The sequence below is a fragment of the Spermophilus citellus genome, assembly GCF_964194105.1.
Source record: "Spermophilus citellus genome assembly, chromosome: 6".
NCBI classification, from domain to species: domain Eukaryota; kingdom Metazoa; phylum Chordata; class Mammalia; order Rodentia; family Sciuridae; genus Spermophilus; species Spermophilus citellus.
This window is the reverse complement of record NC_138187.1, coordinates 100,025,892-100,042,143: the sequence shown is the minus strand read 5'-3', so window position 1 is coordinate 100,042,143 and position 16,252 is coordinate 100,025,892. Positions and strand designations below refer to the sequence as shown.

General features: G+C 51.7%; 1 protein-coding gene across 1 annotated transcript in view; it reads right to left on the bottom strand.

Annotated features, from left to right (window-relative positions):
- Positions 1 to 16,252, bottom strand: part of PCNX2 (pecanex 2) — a 176,629-nt gene that overhangs the window by 103,470 nt on the left and 56,907 nt on the right. Inside the window, exons 15-19 of the mRNA XM_081296999.1 lie at positions 15,786 to 15,877; positions 8,855 to 8,964; positions 8,062 to 8,158; positions 906 to 998; positions 95 to 245 (exon numbers count right to left, since the gene is read on the bottom strand). Coding sequence (XP_081153125.1) covers positions 95 to 245; positions 906 to 998; positions 8,062 to 8,158; positions 8,855 to 8,964; positions 15,786 to 15,877 — 543 coding nt within the window. The remainder of the gene's footprint in view (positions 1 to 94; positions 246 to 905; positions 999 to 8,061; positions 8,159 to 8,854; positions 8,965 to 15,785; positions 15,878 to 16,252) is intronic.

Here is a 16,252-nt window from a genome sequence, read left to right as displayed (position 1 = left end):
AGACCCGTGGTGCCAAGTGCAGACCTGAGGTGCCAAGTGCAGGCTCACAGGTCAGTGTCCCCCATCCCTCCCACTAGGAGGGAGGCACACTGACCTCTCAATTCTCGCTGCTGGTACTCCTTGCTTTTGAGCACGGGGTGAGAGATCCACATCCAGGGGTGGTGCTTGCGGAGCTGAGGGAGCAAGTGGTGGGTGACGAGCCCCACGGTGCCCGCCAGCGCGAACAGGACGAGGCTGAGGAAGGGCTGCGAAGGAAGGGCAGGCCGGTCACCAGCCACGGCCACGTCCTTCCTGCTCCCTCTAGAGTCACAGCAAATTCCCAGCTTGCTTTGAGCCTCTAGAGCTCCTTCCACACCCCCACGGAACAGATTCCTGCGCTGGGGGCCACCGGGTTCAGCAACAGCCTGCAGAGTGGCCAGGCCAGGGAGCAGAGCCCTCAAGTGCATTTTTGGTTCGATTATAAGGACAGGTGAACAATGACAAGCCCAGCCAGCAGAATCCCTCATTGAAGGGAGGTCCCCCGAAGTCAAGTGCTACACAGACAGTGACCGAGAGACTGGGCAGGAAGTCTACCCGGGCTTCTGCCTTTGCTCACTGCAGATCCCACCCGGCAGTCCTTCAGGTTCTGTCCCCACCTCAGTATGGCATGGGTGTGCCCCTAGCTGCCGTCCCACCACTGACTGGCACACGCTGGCCTCCAGGAGGCTCACCATGGCCCCTACAGACAGAACCCCTCCCCAGTCGGGAGGGAGGTCATGGTGGGCACCAGGTCAGGATGCCATCCTCTCGACAGGCACTTCGTTTCCCCAGCTCATCTGCCTGCCCCGTGCCCTCTACTCTGTGGCCGCCCAGGCAGCAAGGAGAAGGGGCAGCCAGGAAGCACCCAGAGCCCAGGGGACACCTACTCTCAAGGACAGGAACACGGTGCTGGCGCTGACTGCAAAGGAGAGGATGGCCACCACAGAGCAGACAATGAGGTCCGACCTCAGGACATCCCTCTGAAAGAGAAGACCAGCTGTCAGGTTTATGCGTCCAGTTTCTCTCGGCAGCTCTGGGTAACCAGGTGAGTCGGACGGTGGGTGCTGGCCTGATATGACTCTTCCTGCCCGACACCTGCTAGCATATCCCCAGTGGCATGCCCTGGCCAGGCCCATCACCAGCACATTCACGGTCTCCTGCTGGGGGAATTTCAGGGCACCAAGGCCGGGGGTTGGGGGGTAGACCTGGGAGGTAAGCCCACCTGCTAACCAGGCAAAGCAAACAGGTGTGTGAGCCCCAGGAGGCACAGGGCTGCTTCCAAACACACATGGGAGACCTCGTGTCCAGAGCACCCCAGAGATTAACAAGACCTAAGGAGACCCAGGTGCCACCAGGCACTACTGGGTCTTGGGGCAGCCTGGGTTTCCTCATGCCCACAGCCTGGGCATGCCAAGCAGAAGCCTCCTGCACCTTTCTCACCATTTAAACCAGATCAGAGTTCACATTTCAATTTCAGTCCCATGGAGAAAAGGCTACTTCCAATGGTTGAAACACATGTGCAGCGTGCCCCACAGGCCCTATGCAGGCAATGGAGTGCTCAGAGACTTGGACATGCCTCTCCAGCACACCCACTGTGGCCTGAGCAGGAGCAGGGGAAAGCAATGTCAGGCCTGAGAACACCGATGCAGGGATGTCAGACCTGAGAACACTGATGCAGGGATGGGAGAAGGGCCAGGGACCCTCACAGGGCATGATGTTGCTGACTGGCAGGTTAACAGGATATAAGGCACTATCAATTCACTTCAGTTAGTTATGATGCACAATTACGGATAACTTTAAGATATCTACAGTTCTCTGAAAATTCTGAAGTCACCAATACTTTTATACCTCCCTGTCCTTGATTAAAAAGGAATTATGCTTTTGAAATTACTGTTTGGAATGTTATCTGCCAGGAAATGACCCAAAAGACAATCTCTACCTCATCTTTTCGGATTTTTAACTAAAATGTGGAGCTTCCTACCATGCTACTGGCTGCCTGTGTTGACCCCCAGAGCCAGGAAGGACCCAGACAAGGGCAAAGGGGGCAAAAAGGACCCTGGCCGTCTGTGGCTGACCATTGCAGCCACGGTCCTGGCTAGCCTAACCAGCTGTCAAGGAAGAGACACGTCCTCCACGTGGGTTTGCCCATTACCTGCTGAGGTGGTCTTGAATCTGCCCTTGCATGTTTACAATTCACATGAAAGTGTGGAAAGGGAGGAGCCGCAGTTTAGATTTTATTTCAGATTTATTCTTTGTAAGAGCAATCTGACTGTGGAGCATGGAAACTCACTGGCTTTTAATTCTAAATCCATGAAACATTTGTGATCAGAGGTTTTCACCAAAATTTCACTCTCCGAAATAGCCAAGATCCACATCCCCCCTTGCAGGCCAGCCCCACACCCAGAGGGTGTTCTGGGGTTCTGTGTCTTCCCGCTGTGTAGATATGCCAATTCCCCAGTGTTTCAATGACATGGTTTTATATTGTTTAAGAGGCACTGAACGTTTCTCCCAAGGGAAGTTTAAAATTTTTCCAGATATTTCACTTAAAATTGTGTCAACTTTAGTCACATTCACGCTTGTTTAAGGGACAGCAGCAGCCCAGGGTAACTGCTGGATGGGGGCCCCTGAGCTGCTCAGAGTAGGACAGAAGGGAGTTGGCATGACCACTGGTCTCCCTCGAAGCTGGGTGACAACTGGAAGCAAGGGTGACCCCTGTCAGGGTCCTGAGGATTCCTCATAAATAACTATCAACCACCCTGGGTCTTTCTCTACTCACTGAAGTGCTCTTTCCACCCATCTCCCTTCCATACTAGGGTCTGTGAGCAGCTTCACTAGGCCTATGAACCCCGCCCCCCTCCCCGCTTTACTGTGTGCAACTTGATGAGTTCTGATATATGGTCACCTCACAATCATCACCAGAATTAAGTCATTAGCATATCTATCCTGCTCCCAGTTTTCCCTCCATTCAATCACTCTGTCCTCTGGGGCCACTGGTCTGCTCTATCACTAAATATTTTTTTCTTCTCATTTTCAACAATGTTATAAAAATTGAATTATAGTATATGTGCCCCTTTTTGGTCTGGCTTCTTTCATTGAGAATAATTATTCTGAGATTCATCTATACTAATAGTTCATTCCTTTTCATTGCTAAGTAGTATTCCTCTGTATGGAAATACTGGTGTGTTTATCTATTCACCTGAGTAGACATTTATTTGTTTTTGGTTTTAAGCCAATTGTATAGTCTTATGATTTGGTGGGGTGGGGGGGGGAAGGGTAATATTTGTTTAGATTTGCCAATGTACCTTCTTCTTGCTTTCCTCTTTATTCATTCTTGCATATTAGACCTTATATCTGAGATCCCTTTCTGCTGAAAAATATCTTTCAGACTGTATCCCTACTTTTAGCTGGCCTTAGTGGCACCTGCTTGTCATTCCAGCAACTCAGGAGGCTGAGGCAGAAGGACGGCAAGTTTAAAGCCAACCTCAGTAATTTGGCAAGGCCCTGTCTCAAAATAAAAAATAGAAACAAAGGGCTGGGGATGTGGCTCAGTGGTTAAATGCTTTGTTTGTCTAAAATATTTTTATTTTGTCTTCATCCTTGAAAGTTATTTTTGCTGGGTATAAAATTTTAACATGGCAGTTACTTTATTCACAACACATTAAATACATAAAGCCTGTCTTCGGGCTCCATGGTGCTCTTTAAGGGAGCTCATTTGAGTTCAGTCTGTCTGCTGTATTTACCTGTGTGCGGATGGTCTGCATCCCTGGTGCTACAGTTCCACTGAGGTTGGACTGTGTGGATTCTTTCTTCTTTAATTTACCTGCTTGATACTCATTGGATCCCCAGTATCTACATCCTACATCTGTGCCTTCCACCAATTCTCACAAGTTCTCTGACATTATCTCATCGTACATTGATTAGACTCCAGTCTCTGTTTTCCCAGGGATTCTGATCAGATATGGTAGGACTTCTTACTCTGCCCTTGAACTCTCCTCATTCCTCTTTAATATTTACCAATTTTTGCCTATCAGAGTTGTATTCTGGAAATTTCCTTCTGTTTATCCTTCAGTTCACTAGTTGTCTCTTCAGAGGTGTCTAATCACTTGGGGTGGAGGAGAGAGTTGGTTTTATTTTTTACTCTATTTGCTTTATTTATTTGCTTATTCATGTAGGAAGCTCAATTTGACTTTTTCAAGCGTGCTAGATCACCTTAAATACATCCTATTGTCAATAAAGTTTTAAGCTTGCCCGTACTTCTTTAAATACAGTAGGTATAGTTATTTTAAAAATCCATGTCTGATACTTCCAACATCCGCAGTATTTGTAGATCTCATTTTGCTGGTTCCTTGGTTCCCTGTATACTTTCAAATTTGTACTGTGAACTATTCGTTTTCCTTAGAAAATCAGCTTTGGAAACACTTGCAGTCGGAGAGAATATTCTATTGAGGACTTACATCTTCCCTCCATAAGGTATTTCTGGCTGGGAACCGTATTAAACTGAATACATAAATCAAGGGGTTTTGAAAGTGTGCTACAAATCCCTGAAAAGATACAGCTTTCCAAGGACACACGGCTTGCTTGGCATGGAGGCCAGTCTCCCTCTGTGCCCTGGCACTGGGGATGGGGGAGCGGCCTTCCTTCCTCTCAGCCCCACCTGAGACTGAGGCTCTGTGGGTCCAGGGCTGGCGATGGCAGTCTGAATTGGACACTCCACTGCAGCAGGCCTGGGCCCCAGGAAAAGCAAGCTCCCTGCCCCACCTCCTGCAGGTACCTGGTTCAGATTTTTACCTAGCAGTTCCTTATTATTTTGTCAGTTATTCATTACATTAAGAAGAATTTTCTAATGTTTTATTTAGAATTTGCTTTTGGTCAGCAGAGTTTGGTTTTGATTTATCTGCCCTAACACAGAAACGGAAAGGCCCCCTGTTTTCTCCTCCTCTCTCTCCCTCTTCCTGACTCATTAATCCCCCTCTGACTTTCATTGGTGTCTGATGAGGGATTAGTTCATAAAATTCTTTTTTCTCTCCAACTGCTAAATGCCATACACTGAATAATCAATTCTTGACTGTGACATTATTTTCCATATAACACGTTCTTATAAGTAATTTGTCTCCTTTCTGTGTTTTTCTGATCCACTAATCCCATTCTCTAAACTTGAATAGGTCTCATATTTTGTTCTGATTATTCAGTTTTAATAACATACTCTTAAATCTCAAAAGTGCTAGTTCTTTTTCTTATTCTCTTTCAAGTTTTATTGAACCATTAACTGCTAGTCTTCTACATAAACCTTAGAATCATTTCCCAATGCTGTGAATATAACTCCATCGGAACCATTTTGAACAATATTAAACCTATAAATTTACTTTCAAAGAACTGGCAGTGTATAAATCTCAGCTTTCCTGTTTAAGATCGGGCTACGCGTGTCCTCCACTGCGCTTGTCCACAACTTCATTTGCCTCGTAAGGGAACTCTGCTGCTGAGTTCATAACAGTGCTGGTTAAGACCCTCTGGTCAAGCCATGTATTTGTGGTTCTCCTGAGTTGGGTTATGTTTTCATCGTATTTTCCAGGAGTATTGCTGCCCTGTTAGGGTGTCTTGCTTATCCAAGTTTTCTTCTTAGGCGGTATTTACGAACCCTCTTACTCTGATGGTTGATTCCAATGGGCCTTTCTGTGTGTCCCCTCTACATGTCACTGGGTCATCTCACAGCTCTCCCGTCAGGCCTCATGCTGGCCAGGACTCCTAAGGCAACACTCAGTGATGTCAGCACTTCCCTCCATTCTCATGTTGCGGGCACGATGCTGAACTAAGGGGGTCACCTGCTCTCTCACATGCTTATTCCCTGAGGCAGTCTTCGTGGTACTTCATGCTCCCTGAGAGATGAAGCAGCGCTGTCTGGTCTCCATGCCCAGCAGGTTTGCGCAGCGTGGGGCCCAGGGAAGCAGCAGCTGCAGCCAGAGGCTCAGGGGGTGCTTAGGAGGGGCCTCTAAAGGCCCGAGTTCCACACGTGAAAGTTGGGAGGTGTTTCAAAAAAATTTTGGACCCTAGGAAAGAAGGAAAATGGACATAACAAAAGCAGCACATCGGAAGAGGACAGGGCTGTAAGTGAGGCCCGAAGGCTATAGGCCAGCGGCCCACGGGAGACGGAAACTGCGGTGGGGGTTCCCACCTGTCCTGACGGTGGCACTCTGGAGACGAGCCTGTGTGTGGGACTCGTCTTGCTCCGGGCACCCCCAGCCACCGGCAGAGCTGTCTTTCTGGAGCAGCGGCTCCTCGGGCGCTGTCTATAAATCTGCAGGTCAGAATCCTGGTGGACATGCTGATCAGTATGCAGGTCCCCAGGCCACCGCTGACAAAGAAATCAGAAGGGGAGGAAAGGCCAGAAGCTGCAGTCTAAGAGCCTCCCTGGGGTTTCTCGTGCAACCAAGGTTCAGGAAAAGAGACACACGGATGGAAAATGAAGGGCAGAGAGAAGACTGGAGCGCCACCAGAGACAACCAGGAGGGAACCTCGGAATCTCACCGTGGCCCAGGTAGTAGGCATCAGCTCAGAGAAGCCAACTCTGATGTTCCCGTTAAGATGTTAGATAAGATCAGAGGCTGTTCAGAGAAGTGAACACAAACGTCACATGAAGTCACCTCGCCAGCTGTGTGCTGCCTCTGCAGAGACGTCAAAGGGCACGAGAACCAGTAAGGCACCGCTGGCCTTCACATCTAATTACACTAATGAACTGCTATCAGCAGCGCCAGGCAAGTTTCCCATAATATTTCTTTGTAATTCTTTCCTTACTTTTACTGCAATAAATCAGAAAATGGAGAGGCATCCTCATTAGGTGTGAGATGAGGAGACTTGGGGGGCACAGGGAGACTCGGGCTTTACAGCAACCTCTGGGACATTGGCTCAGCCACCGGGTCCCCTGTCACTCTATCAGCTGCGGTGCTGCTCCCATGTCAGCACCTCTCCCGTCTGGCTGCCACCACATCAGCCCTCCAGCTTTGCCTCCTGCCCTCCTCTGAATGTACCTCTGCTCTTAAAACTCACCAACCACACCCCTCCTCCCACTCAGTGGTGCGTCCTTTGAGTCTCTGGAGGTGACACAGAATACTGAATGCTCTAGCTTGAACTGTGGCCACTCTAAGGCCAGGGCTGAGTGTGCACTTGTTAAAACGTGGTCCTGTTGGCCTTGAGTCCTGTGTCCTGAAACAGCAGACTGCAGTTAACTCGTGTGAATCCAGCAGAATGTCCCGAGCACCTATTGTGTATCAGGCACAGTGGACACTGAGACACATGAGATGCAGTTCCTGGCTGCGTCTGATCACTGACTGCTTTTCCCTTTGTCAGTCCTAAAACACAGGAGAGCAGGAACTGGGGACCAGGCTCCGCACTCAAACGTGAGGGGACTTGCACAGTCAACGCGCGTCACTTCCTGAGAACTGATGGAAGCTGATTCTGGGGCAGCTGACACTGCCCAGAGTCATCTTCCTGGTGCACAAGAAATAGTGTCATTATTTTACTGCCCCAGGACTCTCCTCTTCCTCCCTCTCTCCTCCTTCCGTTTCCAACCAGGATAGTGATTCCCCTCAAACTGCACCACAGCTGTGAGCCTGAAGCCGGGGGCCCCTTGGGGGTGGTGCAGATGCCAGTTCAGAGCCAGAAGACCTGGAAGAGTGTTCTGGGCTGAGCACCGGGTGGTAGCAAGGCAGCAGGAGCAGCAGGTGGGGGTACCAGGACTGCAGGTGGCTCGCATTCAGTCTAGGGACCTGCTGTTTGGAGCCAGTAAAGGGCAGAAGCAACTGAACGGATTCACGACAACATCCGGGCCAGCTGCTGCCACCGAAGACCACAGGGCACCTGGGGCCCGAGGAGATGGCACCCCCCTCGGGTGCTCCATGGCTCCCACCTGGCAGCCAGTGCAATGGGCAAGCGCCAGGCCTGGCTTGAGACTGGCGCCTCTGCCTGCCCCATTCCCTCCCGTGGCCATGACCACAGCCCAACCCTGCTGACTAGGAGGCCCACCCCCAACACACAACGCAAAGGTCTCACCACCGAGTCCTTCATCTTCTGTGGGAGAGGGTCTGAGGCCGACTCTTCCAGATTTTGATGTAAAAATTTAGGGAACAATCTGCATTGAATAAAAGACCTAAGAGTGGAAAACACACAGTTTTAGTTTTAAGATGCATCTGGGACAGTGCCCCTGACCTCACACCCACAGATGGCAGACAAGTGCCCTTGTGAGGAAATTAAAATGAAGGAGGTGCCTCCTGAAAGCAGCGTCCTGATCTTTAAACTTCCCCGATAAACGCAGTTGAGTCCCCTCCTCGCTGGGCACTGGCGCTGACAAGCAGCAGTGAGTGCTGCTTCTGCCATCCTCCAGGTTCCTCCCAGAACACCCCAGCAAGGCCATGCTCCAGGGGGACCTCTGACACCAGACACCATACAGACCACGGTTCCCTCTCGCGCCCACTTCTCATACACCCAACAACCTCAGATTATGTCACTCTAGCCCCCAAGCAGAGTTTCTCTGGCACTGGAGGTGGGGACCAAGGCAGCCTCCTTCCAAGTGCTGCCCAGGCTCCATGCACGGTGCCTCCGGGGGGTTCTCTGGGGGCTTCTCCGAGACTCACCCAGGGGGGTCTCAGTGGCCCCCACATGGGGCCACCTCCAAGCAGGTGGCAAAGTGGTGGCAGGATGCCCACCCTTCAGCTTCCGGTCAGCACTGCACCGCTGCCCCCTCGTCCGGCTCCCTTGACAGCAAGCATCCAGTGGTGTTGACGGCTAAGGGCACCTCCCACCTCAGCGCCAAAATGGGGAATGGGGAGCACTGCAAGTTACTCACAGGAGCACCGTAGGGTCACTGCTCTGCCGGCTCAGATGGTAAGACAATGCGACCAGGAGACCGCAGAAGGCGGAGAAGAGCGCGGGGATGTGCTGCGTGCTCCACGGCTCCTGGGGAAAGACAGCAGGTGGCTGAGCAGCGCAGAGGCTGGGACCCCAGTCCAGTGCCACATGCACCTGCTGCTCCTGCCTCCACACACAGGGAGACGCAGGTGTGGCCTTCAGGCTCCTGCGGCACCGCCACAGTGGGCTCCCGGCACCAGACACGCATGGCATGAGTGGTACATGTGCACCATGGGACCCGTGTGCGATGGGTCTGCTTGTGACAGCATTGCATGGACGCGCTCTATGAGCAATGATGATGTCACTAGGCAACGGGGATTTTCCAACTCACTGCAATCTCATGGGACACTGTGGTATGTGCTGTCCACTGACCAAAGGTCCTGGTGGGGGTGGAGGGACAGAGGGAATGTATTCTGTCCACATATTTTCTAAAAATTCACAATAGAACTGTGTGCTGTATGTCCTGGGCAGCAGCTCATCACCCTGTGTTTCCTGGGCTTCTAGACAGGCGCTGTCCAGGTGGGCACCCACGTCACTCCACAGCCAGGTGGGGACAGGAGCTCTTCTACCACACAGGACTCTGACCCCCCCAAGTGGGACTTCTGTTGTCGCAGGCTGCTTGGTGAACCACCCCGTGAACTGCCCCGACCAGTGCTTCTCACTGACTACCAGGCTGCCACCTTCCTGAGGCGCGTCCTGCACTGGGAAGGGTTCTGCCAGCATCATCACTGGTTCCCCCGCTTTCCCAAGTGTACGGCAGGCAGGCGTGGGGCTAGAGGCAGTAAGCCACAGCAGGGCCACAGGCAGATGGAAGCTCCTTCAACAGCCTGAAGGCCAGGTGACGCAGGAGGCGGGCTGCTTCCTAGGAAAGGGCGGAGCCAGGGACGGGCGAGGCACGGACTCCAGGCCTACCTCGGCCCCATCACTCCTTCCCTGGGCTCTGAGATGGGCAGCAAGGGCAGATGCCCAGAGCTCCCGGAGCTCCCCTGGAAACACCCCTGAGCTCCAGGTTCTGCATTATTCAACACACACACACAGGCCAACTTCCCAGGGTCCATCCACAGACAGACACACACACACACAAACACACACACACACACATACACAGGCCAACTTCCCGGGGTCCATCCACAGACATACACACACACACACAAACACACACACACACACACACACACACACAGGCCAACTTCCCAGGGTACATCCACAGACACACACACACACACACACACACACAAACACAAACACACACACACACACACACACACACATACACAGGCCAACTTCCCGGGGTCCATCCACAGACATACACACGCACACACACACACAGGCCAAGCTTCCTGGGATCCATCCACAGACACACACACACACACACACACACACACACACCACACACACACACATACACACACACACACATATCAGGCCAACAAGCTAAGTGTAAGGGAACCACCTGGGGCTTCCACAGAGTTGGGTTGGGGTGGACAACCATCTCTGTTCCTGTCTGCCACCCTCAGGTCGTTCCCTCCCTACCCTGGCGCCTCGGGCAGGTGCGCCCTCCTGAGGGTGGCTTAGGGCACTAAGTTGCAGGGTCCCCAAGCCTGGCAACTGAGGGCCAGTGGGTGTTTCAGGAATGCCCGGGGAGGAAACGCATTTGAGGATTTTTATTTTCAGTTTTATTTGAAGTCAGAGAAGGAGATATTGGCATTCAAATAAGAAGGTCAGTTTGCACGACCAAGTGGCCTGAGGAGGGTTTTGGAGCAGAACAGCCAAGCGGGGTGTGCAGCTGGAGAGGCTCAGAGCTTGTGCTGCCCACCTCTCAGTGGGAGCGAGGGCAGAGGAGAAGCACCAACCGGCATTTCTAGGTTTAAAACATGAGCTCTTTCCTTCCAGATGTGTGTGTCTAGTGTTGAATCATTTTCCACCCACAAGTATTTATGACACTCACACACAGACCCACAAAAGCATGACCATTTCGAGGGAGACCAGATTTTAAACGATCTGTCACTCATGGATAATAAAGCACACACCACGGGACAGTTTGCTTCAACCTCAACATCCCTAATTGCTTTGAGATGTGTCTCAAGAGCCCCTAAATTGGGAACGATACGGATTGACGAGTGCGGGTTTCACAAAGCTCCATCAGGTTTGGAAATGTTTTTATGAGGTACAAGAAAAGCTGCCTCACAGGCACATTCCCCGAGGATCCGTGTGCACTGGGGAGTCACTCTGGGCAAGTGTGCATGTGGGGGCATCTATTTTGACAGGAATCTTGTCTTCTGTGACTATGAAGAGACACAACTGTAGCCATAAAGTACAATCTGTAATATAAGTAAAAATGAGCTAGAACTCAGGTTTCATTTTCAAATCCACTACATTTTTTTTTTTTTTTTTTGGTACTGGGGATTGAACCCAGGGGCACCTGACCACTAAGCCCCATCCCCAGCCCTATTTTGTATTTTATTTAGAGACAGGGTCTCACTGAGTTGCTTAGGGCCTCCCTGTTGCTGAGGCTGGCTTTGAACTCACCATCCTGCCTCGGCCTCCCGAGCCACTGGGATCACAGGCATGCCTGGCCCACCACCATTCATATCATTGCCATCACATGTGTCATTGTGACAAGCATCAAGTGCTGATGTTAATGAGCTATCCTTTGTGCTGCTTTTGTACTGCTAGGTAACAAAACCCCACCCTCTGTGGCTTAGAACAACGCAGGAATCGCATAGTCTCGGTGGGTCAGGAGTCTGGGCCCAGCATGGCGGGTTCTTTGCTCAGGGTCCCGCCAGGCTTAAACCACGGAGCTGGCTGGACCTTGGGGTCCATATGAGATGAGGGTCCTCTTCCAAGGTCCCCAGTCAGCAGGACCCTTGGTCAGCAGCATTCAGTGCCTGCAGGGCTGTAGTGCCTGCTCTCTGGCTGATGGACTACTGGGCCCAGCTCTAGTGACTGCTGATGGGTCTCAGCCACACAGCCTCTCTGACAGCCATGCACACGTGGCCATGCCCCTCCTTGAGGGCCTCAGCAGCTCCCCCTGGCCCCTTAGACCTTCAGACCCTCGTTTAAAGAGCTCCTGTGATTAGCTCAGATCTACCCAGGATAATCTATCTCCCTTTTAAATTAGATTCTGATTTAAAACCAAGTTCTCTGGTTGGAGACCCTCACTGTGTCTGCAGCTCCTCACTTTTGCCAGATGATGTAACCTAACCAGGAGCCACCTCCCTTCCTCCCCCAGGCCTGCCCACAGGCCTTGCCATGACCCTTCATCCCCCAGGCCCTGCCCGCACACCAGGGGTGGAGAATCCTGGCAGCCCTAGATCTTTGCCTCCCAGGCTGCATATCAAGACCCCTTCAGAGAGGGACTTCACACACAGCCTCCATTCCATTCCATTTCACCCCACAGCTAATCCACTTTACACTAGGAAAAAGCCAGTGCAAGTTGGGCATATGCTCCTACGCAGCCAAAGCTCTGCCTGGGTTCTTCATGGAGCATAGAAATGCTAATGCTCTCTTTGTCCCTCACCTGGGATGTAACAAAGGGCAGACAAGAAAGCACTTGGGAAACTGTCTCATGAACCAAGGCATTAGGAAAGGCATCTACCAGTGGTGAACTGACTGTCCTCTGGTCAGAGAATTCATCCTGAGACATGGAGGGAGGTGGTGCCAGAGAGGCAGGACCGTGAGACGGAGCTCTGGCTGGGACACAGAGCACCCTGCCGGCCCCACACCAATCTCCCCATCTGGAATAATACAAGGGAAAAGCTGGGCCAGGGACGTCCAGGTTCTGCAGCAGCACTGAAGATAGCCCACAACGATGAGTTGAGTTTGCTTCCCACCTGCAATTAGACCTTAAATGCCATCCTTGGTACCTGAAGGTATCACGAGGGGGACCCTGCCATGAGCTAGCTAATGATGCTTGTAAAGCACCAAATTATAAGGAAGCATTGCATCCTAGACATCCCCTGCCTTCAATAAAACAAGGTCCCTTTGTGAGGACAACACAGAACAGAAACCGTGGCTCACCCAGACAGAGAGAAAGCCCAGCTAATTAAGTGCCTCTCAAGGGAGCAAAAGCTCTGGTTGTCTCTGTGTAGCTGTCAAACACTGAAGTCAGCGAGGAGCCCTGGTATGCTCCTTGCCCCGTCTTGGAAAAGTCAAAGGGAATAAGAAATTAAAGAGGAACAAAATGTTCCTTCCTGAATTAATATTCCAGAGGATAAAATCAACTCAGAGGCTCTCCACCAACTTCAACCAAGTGGCAATAGTAAAACCAGAAACACACGCCCTCCAAGACCCAGAAAGACACAGCTCTGGCCAGATGCACAGGCTGAAATAGTTCACAGCTGCCATCCATCATGGGCAGCAGAGAGGAAAGGGAGAATCGATTCCCATGAAGCAGAAAAAGCAGGATGGTCCAAAAACAGCATTGTTACACAAGAGGCAGAATCACAGATCTGGGCCTGGGAGTTGGGCTAAGGACACGGGCTTGCTTTCTTCCTAAGGCCCCCTGCGATCTGCTAACCACATCCACTCAACTCATGGCATTTAATAGGTGCTGTATTTCAGCATCAAGAGGACATCTGGGACCATTAGAGCATTCAAGACTACAGATAAGGGATGCAAATTGTTTATATATATATATTTACCAAAGGCACTTCAAAATACAGCTAGAACATTAAGATTTTGTTACAACACACTACATTATCACAAGTGATGCTTGTTCTATAGGGAGCAAGGGAAGCCGAAACCTCGCTGAGGTGAAATAAACCTCCCCCGAGGGCCTGCACTCCACCTGGTCTAAAGGCTGCTCCAACAGCTGGGCTGACCCCAGGCCTGGCGCGTCCTTTCCCATCTCAGAGATGGCCGTGCACTCAGAATGGAGTCTGTTCAACTCTGATCCAACCTCTGACATGACGTGCACAGAATGGAAACAGAAACAAACAAAAGACCCAGCCCACAATAGTAAAGGGTGTTTGTCCAGGGCCAGCTCTGGGCAGCAGGCACTGGCTGCCCACAGTGCTGTCTGCACTATGGTAAGGAAAAGGCCATGATCAGCCGGCAACATCTCAGGGGAATGGAGTCAGACTGGGCAGGAAAGAGGAACGAACGTCCCTGTGCTTAACTAGGTAAAAACCTGTTTCAGTACCAGATTCTTCAATAGTGTCTACATCCTCTAAGAATTTGCATAAAGGACCATGTGGTAACCCACGAACAAGCTTTCCTGTGGGTGGCATTAGAGCTAGCAGTGGTGAATGCCAGAACCTTTTGAGTAGAACAGGTGTCTGAGAGCACACCCCTTCTCCAGAAGTCTCAGAAATGGCTCCTGCAGAGACAGCGACCTTGGGACTGACAGATTCTCTGTGTTCCATAAATTTGCTCATCACCATGATGGTGAGTTGTTTTCGTATCAAAAGAGTTTCAGCTAAGCAGTGTGGAGACTCCTCAGAAAACCTGGAATGCACCACCATTTGACCCAGCTGTCCCACTCCTTGGTTTATAACCAAAGGACTTACAATCATCATACTACAGTGACGCAGCCATGTCAACATTTATAGCTGCTCAGTTCACAGTAGCTAACTATGGAACCAGCCTAGGTGTCCTCCAACAGGTGAATGGATAAAGAAAATGTGGTCCCCACAGATGCACAGGCACAACTCACACTGGGTCACACATACACCTAGGCACAATCCATAGCTGGGCCACACATGTACCTGGACACTATCCACAACCGGGTCACACGTGTACCTGGACACCATCAACAGCCGGGCCACACGTGCACTTGGACACTATCCACAGCTGGGCCACACATGTACCTGGACACTATCCACAGCTGGGCCACAAGTGCACATGGACACTATCCATAGCTGGGCCACATGTGTACCTGGACACGATCCACAGCTGGGCCACACATGTACCTAGACACCATCTACAGCTGGGCCACACGTGCACATGGACACTATCCACAGCTGGGCCACACGTGTTCCTGGACACTATCCACAGCTGGGCCACATGTGCACATGGACACTATCCACAGCCAGGCCACACGTGCACATCGACACTATCCATAGCTGGGCCACAAGTGCACATGGACACTATCCACAGCTGGGCCACACGTGTTCCTGGACACTATCCACAGCTGGGCCACATGTGCACATGGACACTATCCACAGCCAGGCCACACGTGCACATCGACACTATCCATAGCTGGGCCACACATGTACATGGACACTATCCACAGCCAGGCCACAAGTGCACATGGACACTATCCACAGCTGGGCCACACGTGTACTTGGACACTATCCACAGCTGGGCCACATGTATACATGGACACAATCCATAGCCAGGCCATGGCTGTACAAGGACACAATCCTCAGCTGGGCTACGGGTATACATGAACACAATCCTCGGCCCGGTCATGCGTGCACATGGACGCAATTCATAGCCGGCCACACGTGGACAACAGCTACATTCCAGCACTGACACAACTTCTGGTTCTTCTGGTCAGTGTTTATCTTGTTTTCCATCATCTAGGGCTTGCTTGGCTGCCAGCTTAGACTGGCCTGCTCTGGTGTCCACCTAGTTTCACACAGCTGTCCTTCCCTCCTGTGAGTGGCATTTCAGAAGGAAGTGTAGATCAGCCCATGGATGGTGTTGACCACGTGTCACACAGAGCCCTCTGTGTCACTGACTGGCAGAGAGACATCTGCAGGGAATGGCCAGGCTGGACAGGGTCACCACCTATCTCAGCCGGGCCTGCCATCCCTCTGGTATCAGACCCCATTTCTTTTGCAATTGGAGAAAAGGCTGTTCCTTTAAATACACTGATGGAGTGGGCATGAGAAGGACAAGACCCGGTCCCGGGACACACCTACCTTCACAGCGTTGAAGCAGAAGAGGTGCAGCAGGGCAGCCGCAGACGCGCTCCGGCCCACACTGTACACGGCCGACAGGATCCCAGAAACGGCTGGAACACAGACACCAACAGCTCCTGTCCCGATTGCCCAGCTGGAGGCTGCCAGAGGGCACAGGAAACAGGGTGCAGCCCTCGGGACAGGCTGTCAGCCAGGTCTCTCAGAGAGCACCAGGCAGCCACCAGCATGAGTGGCCTCGTCACTGCACTGAGCTCCCCAAAGGGGAGAATTAGGGAGCCCAGCCACTGCTCCTGGGCCCTGAAGGGCCAGTGTGGGCCTCCAGTGGCCAGCTGATGGCCAGGCAGGACCATGAAGGCGATTCCTGCAGAAGAAAGCAGGGCACAGGGTGGGACAGACAAGCAAGCTCTGGAGCATGAGAGTGTCACACTGCCGTCAGTGGATCCACCCGTCCTGTCAGCGGCCTGTGG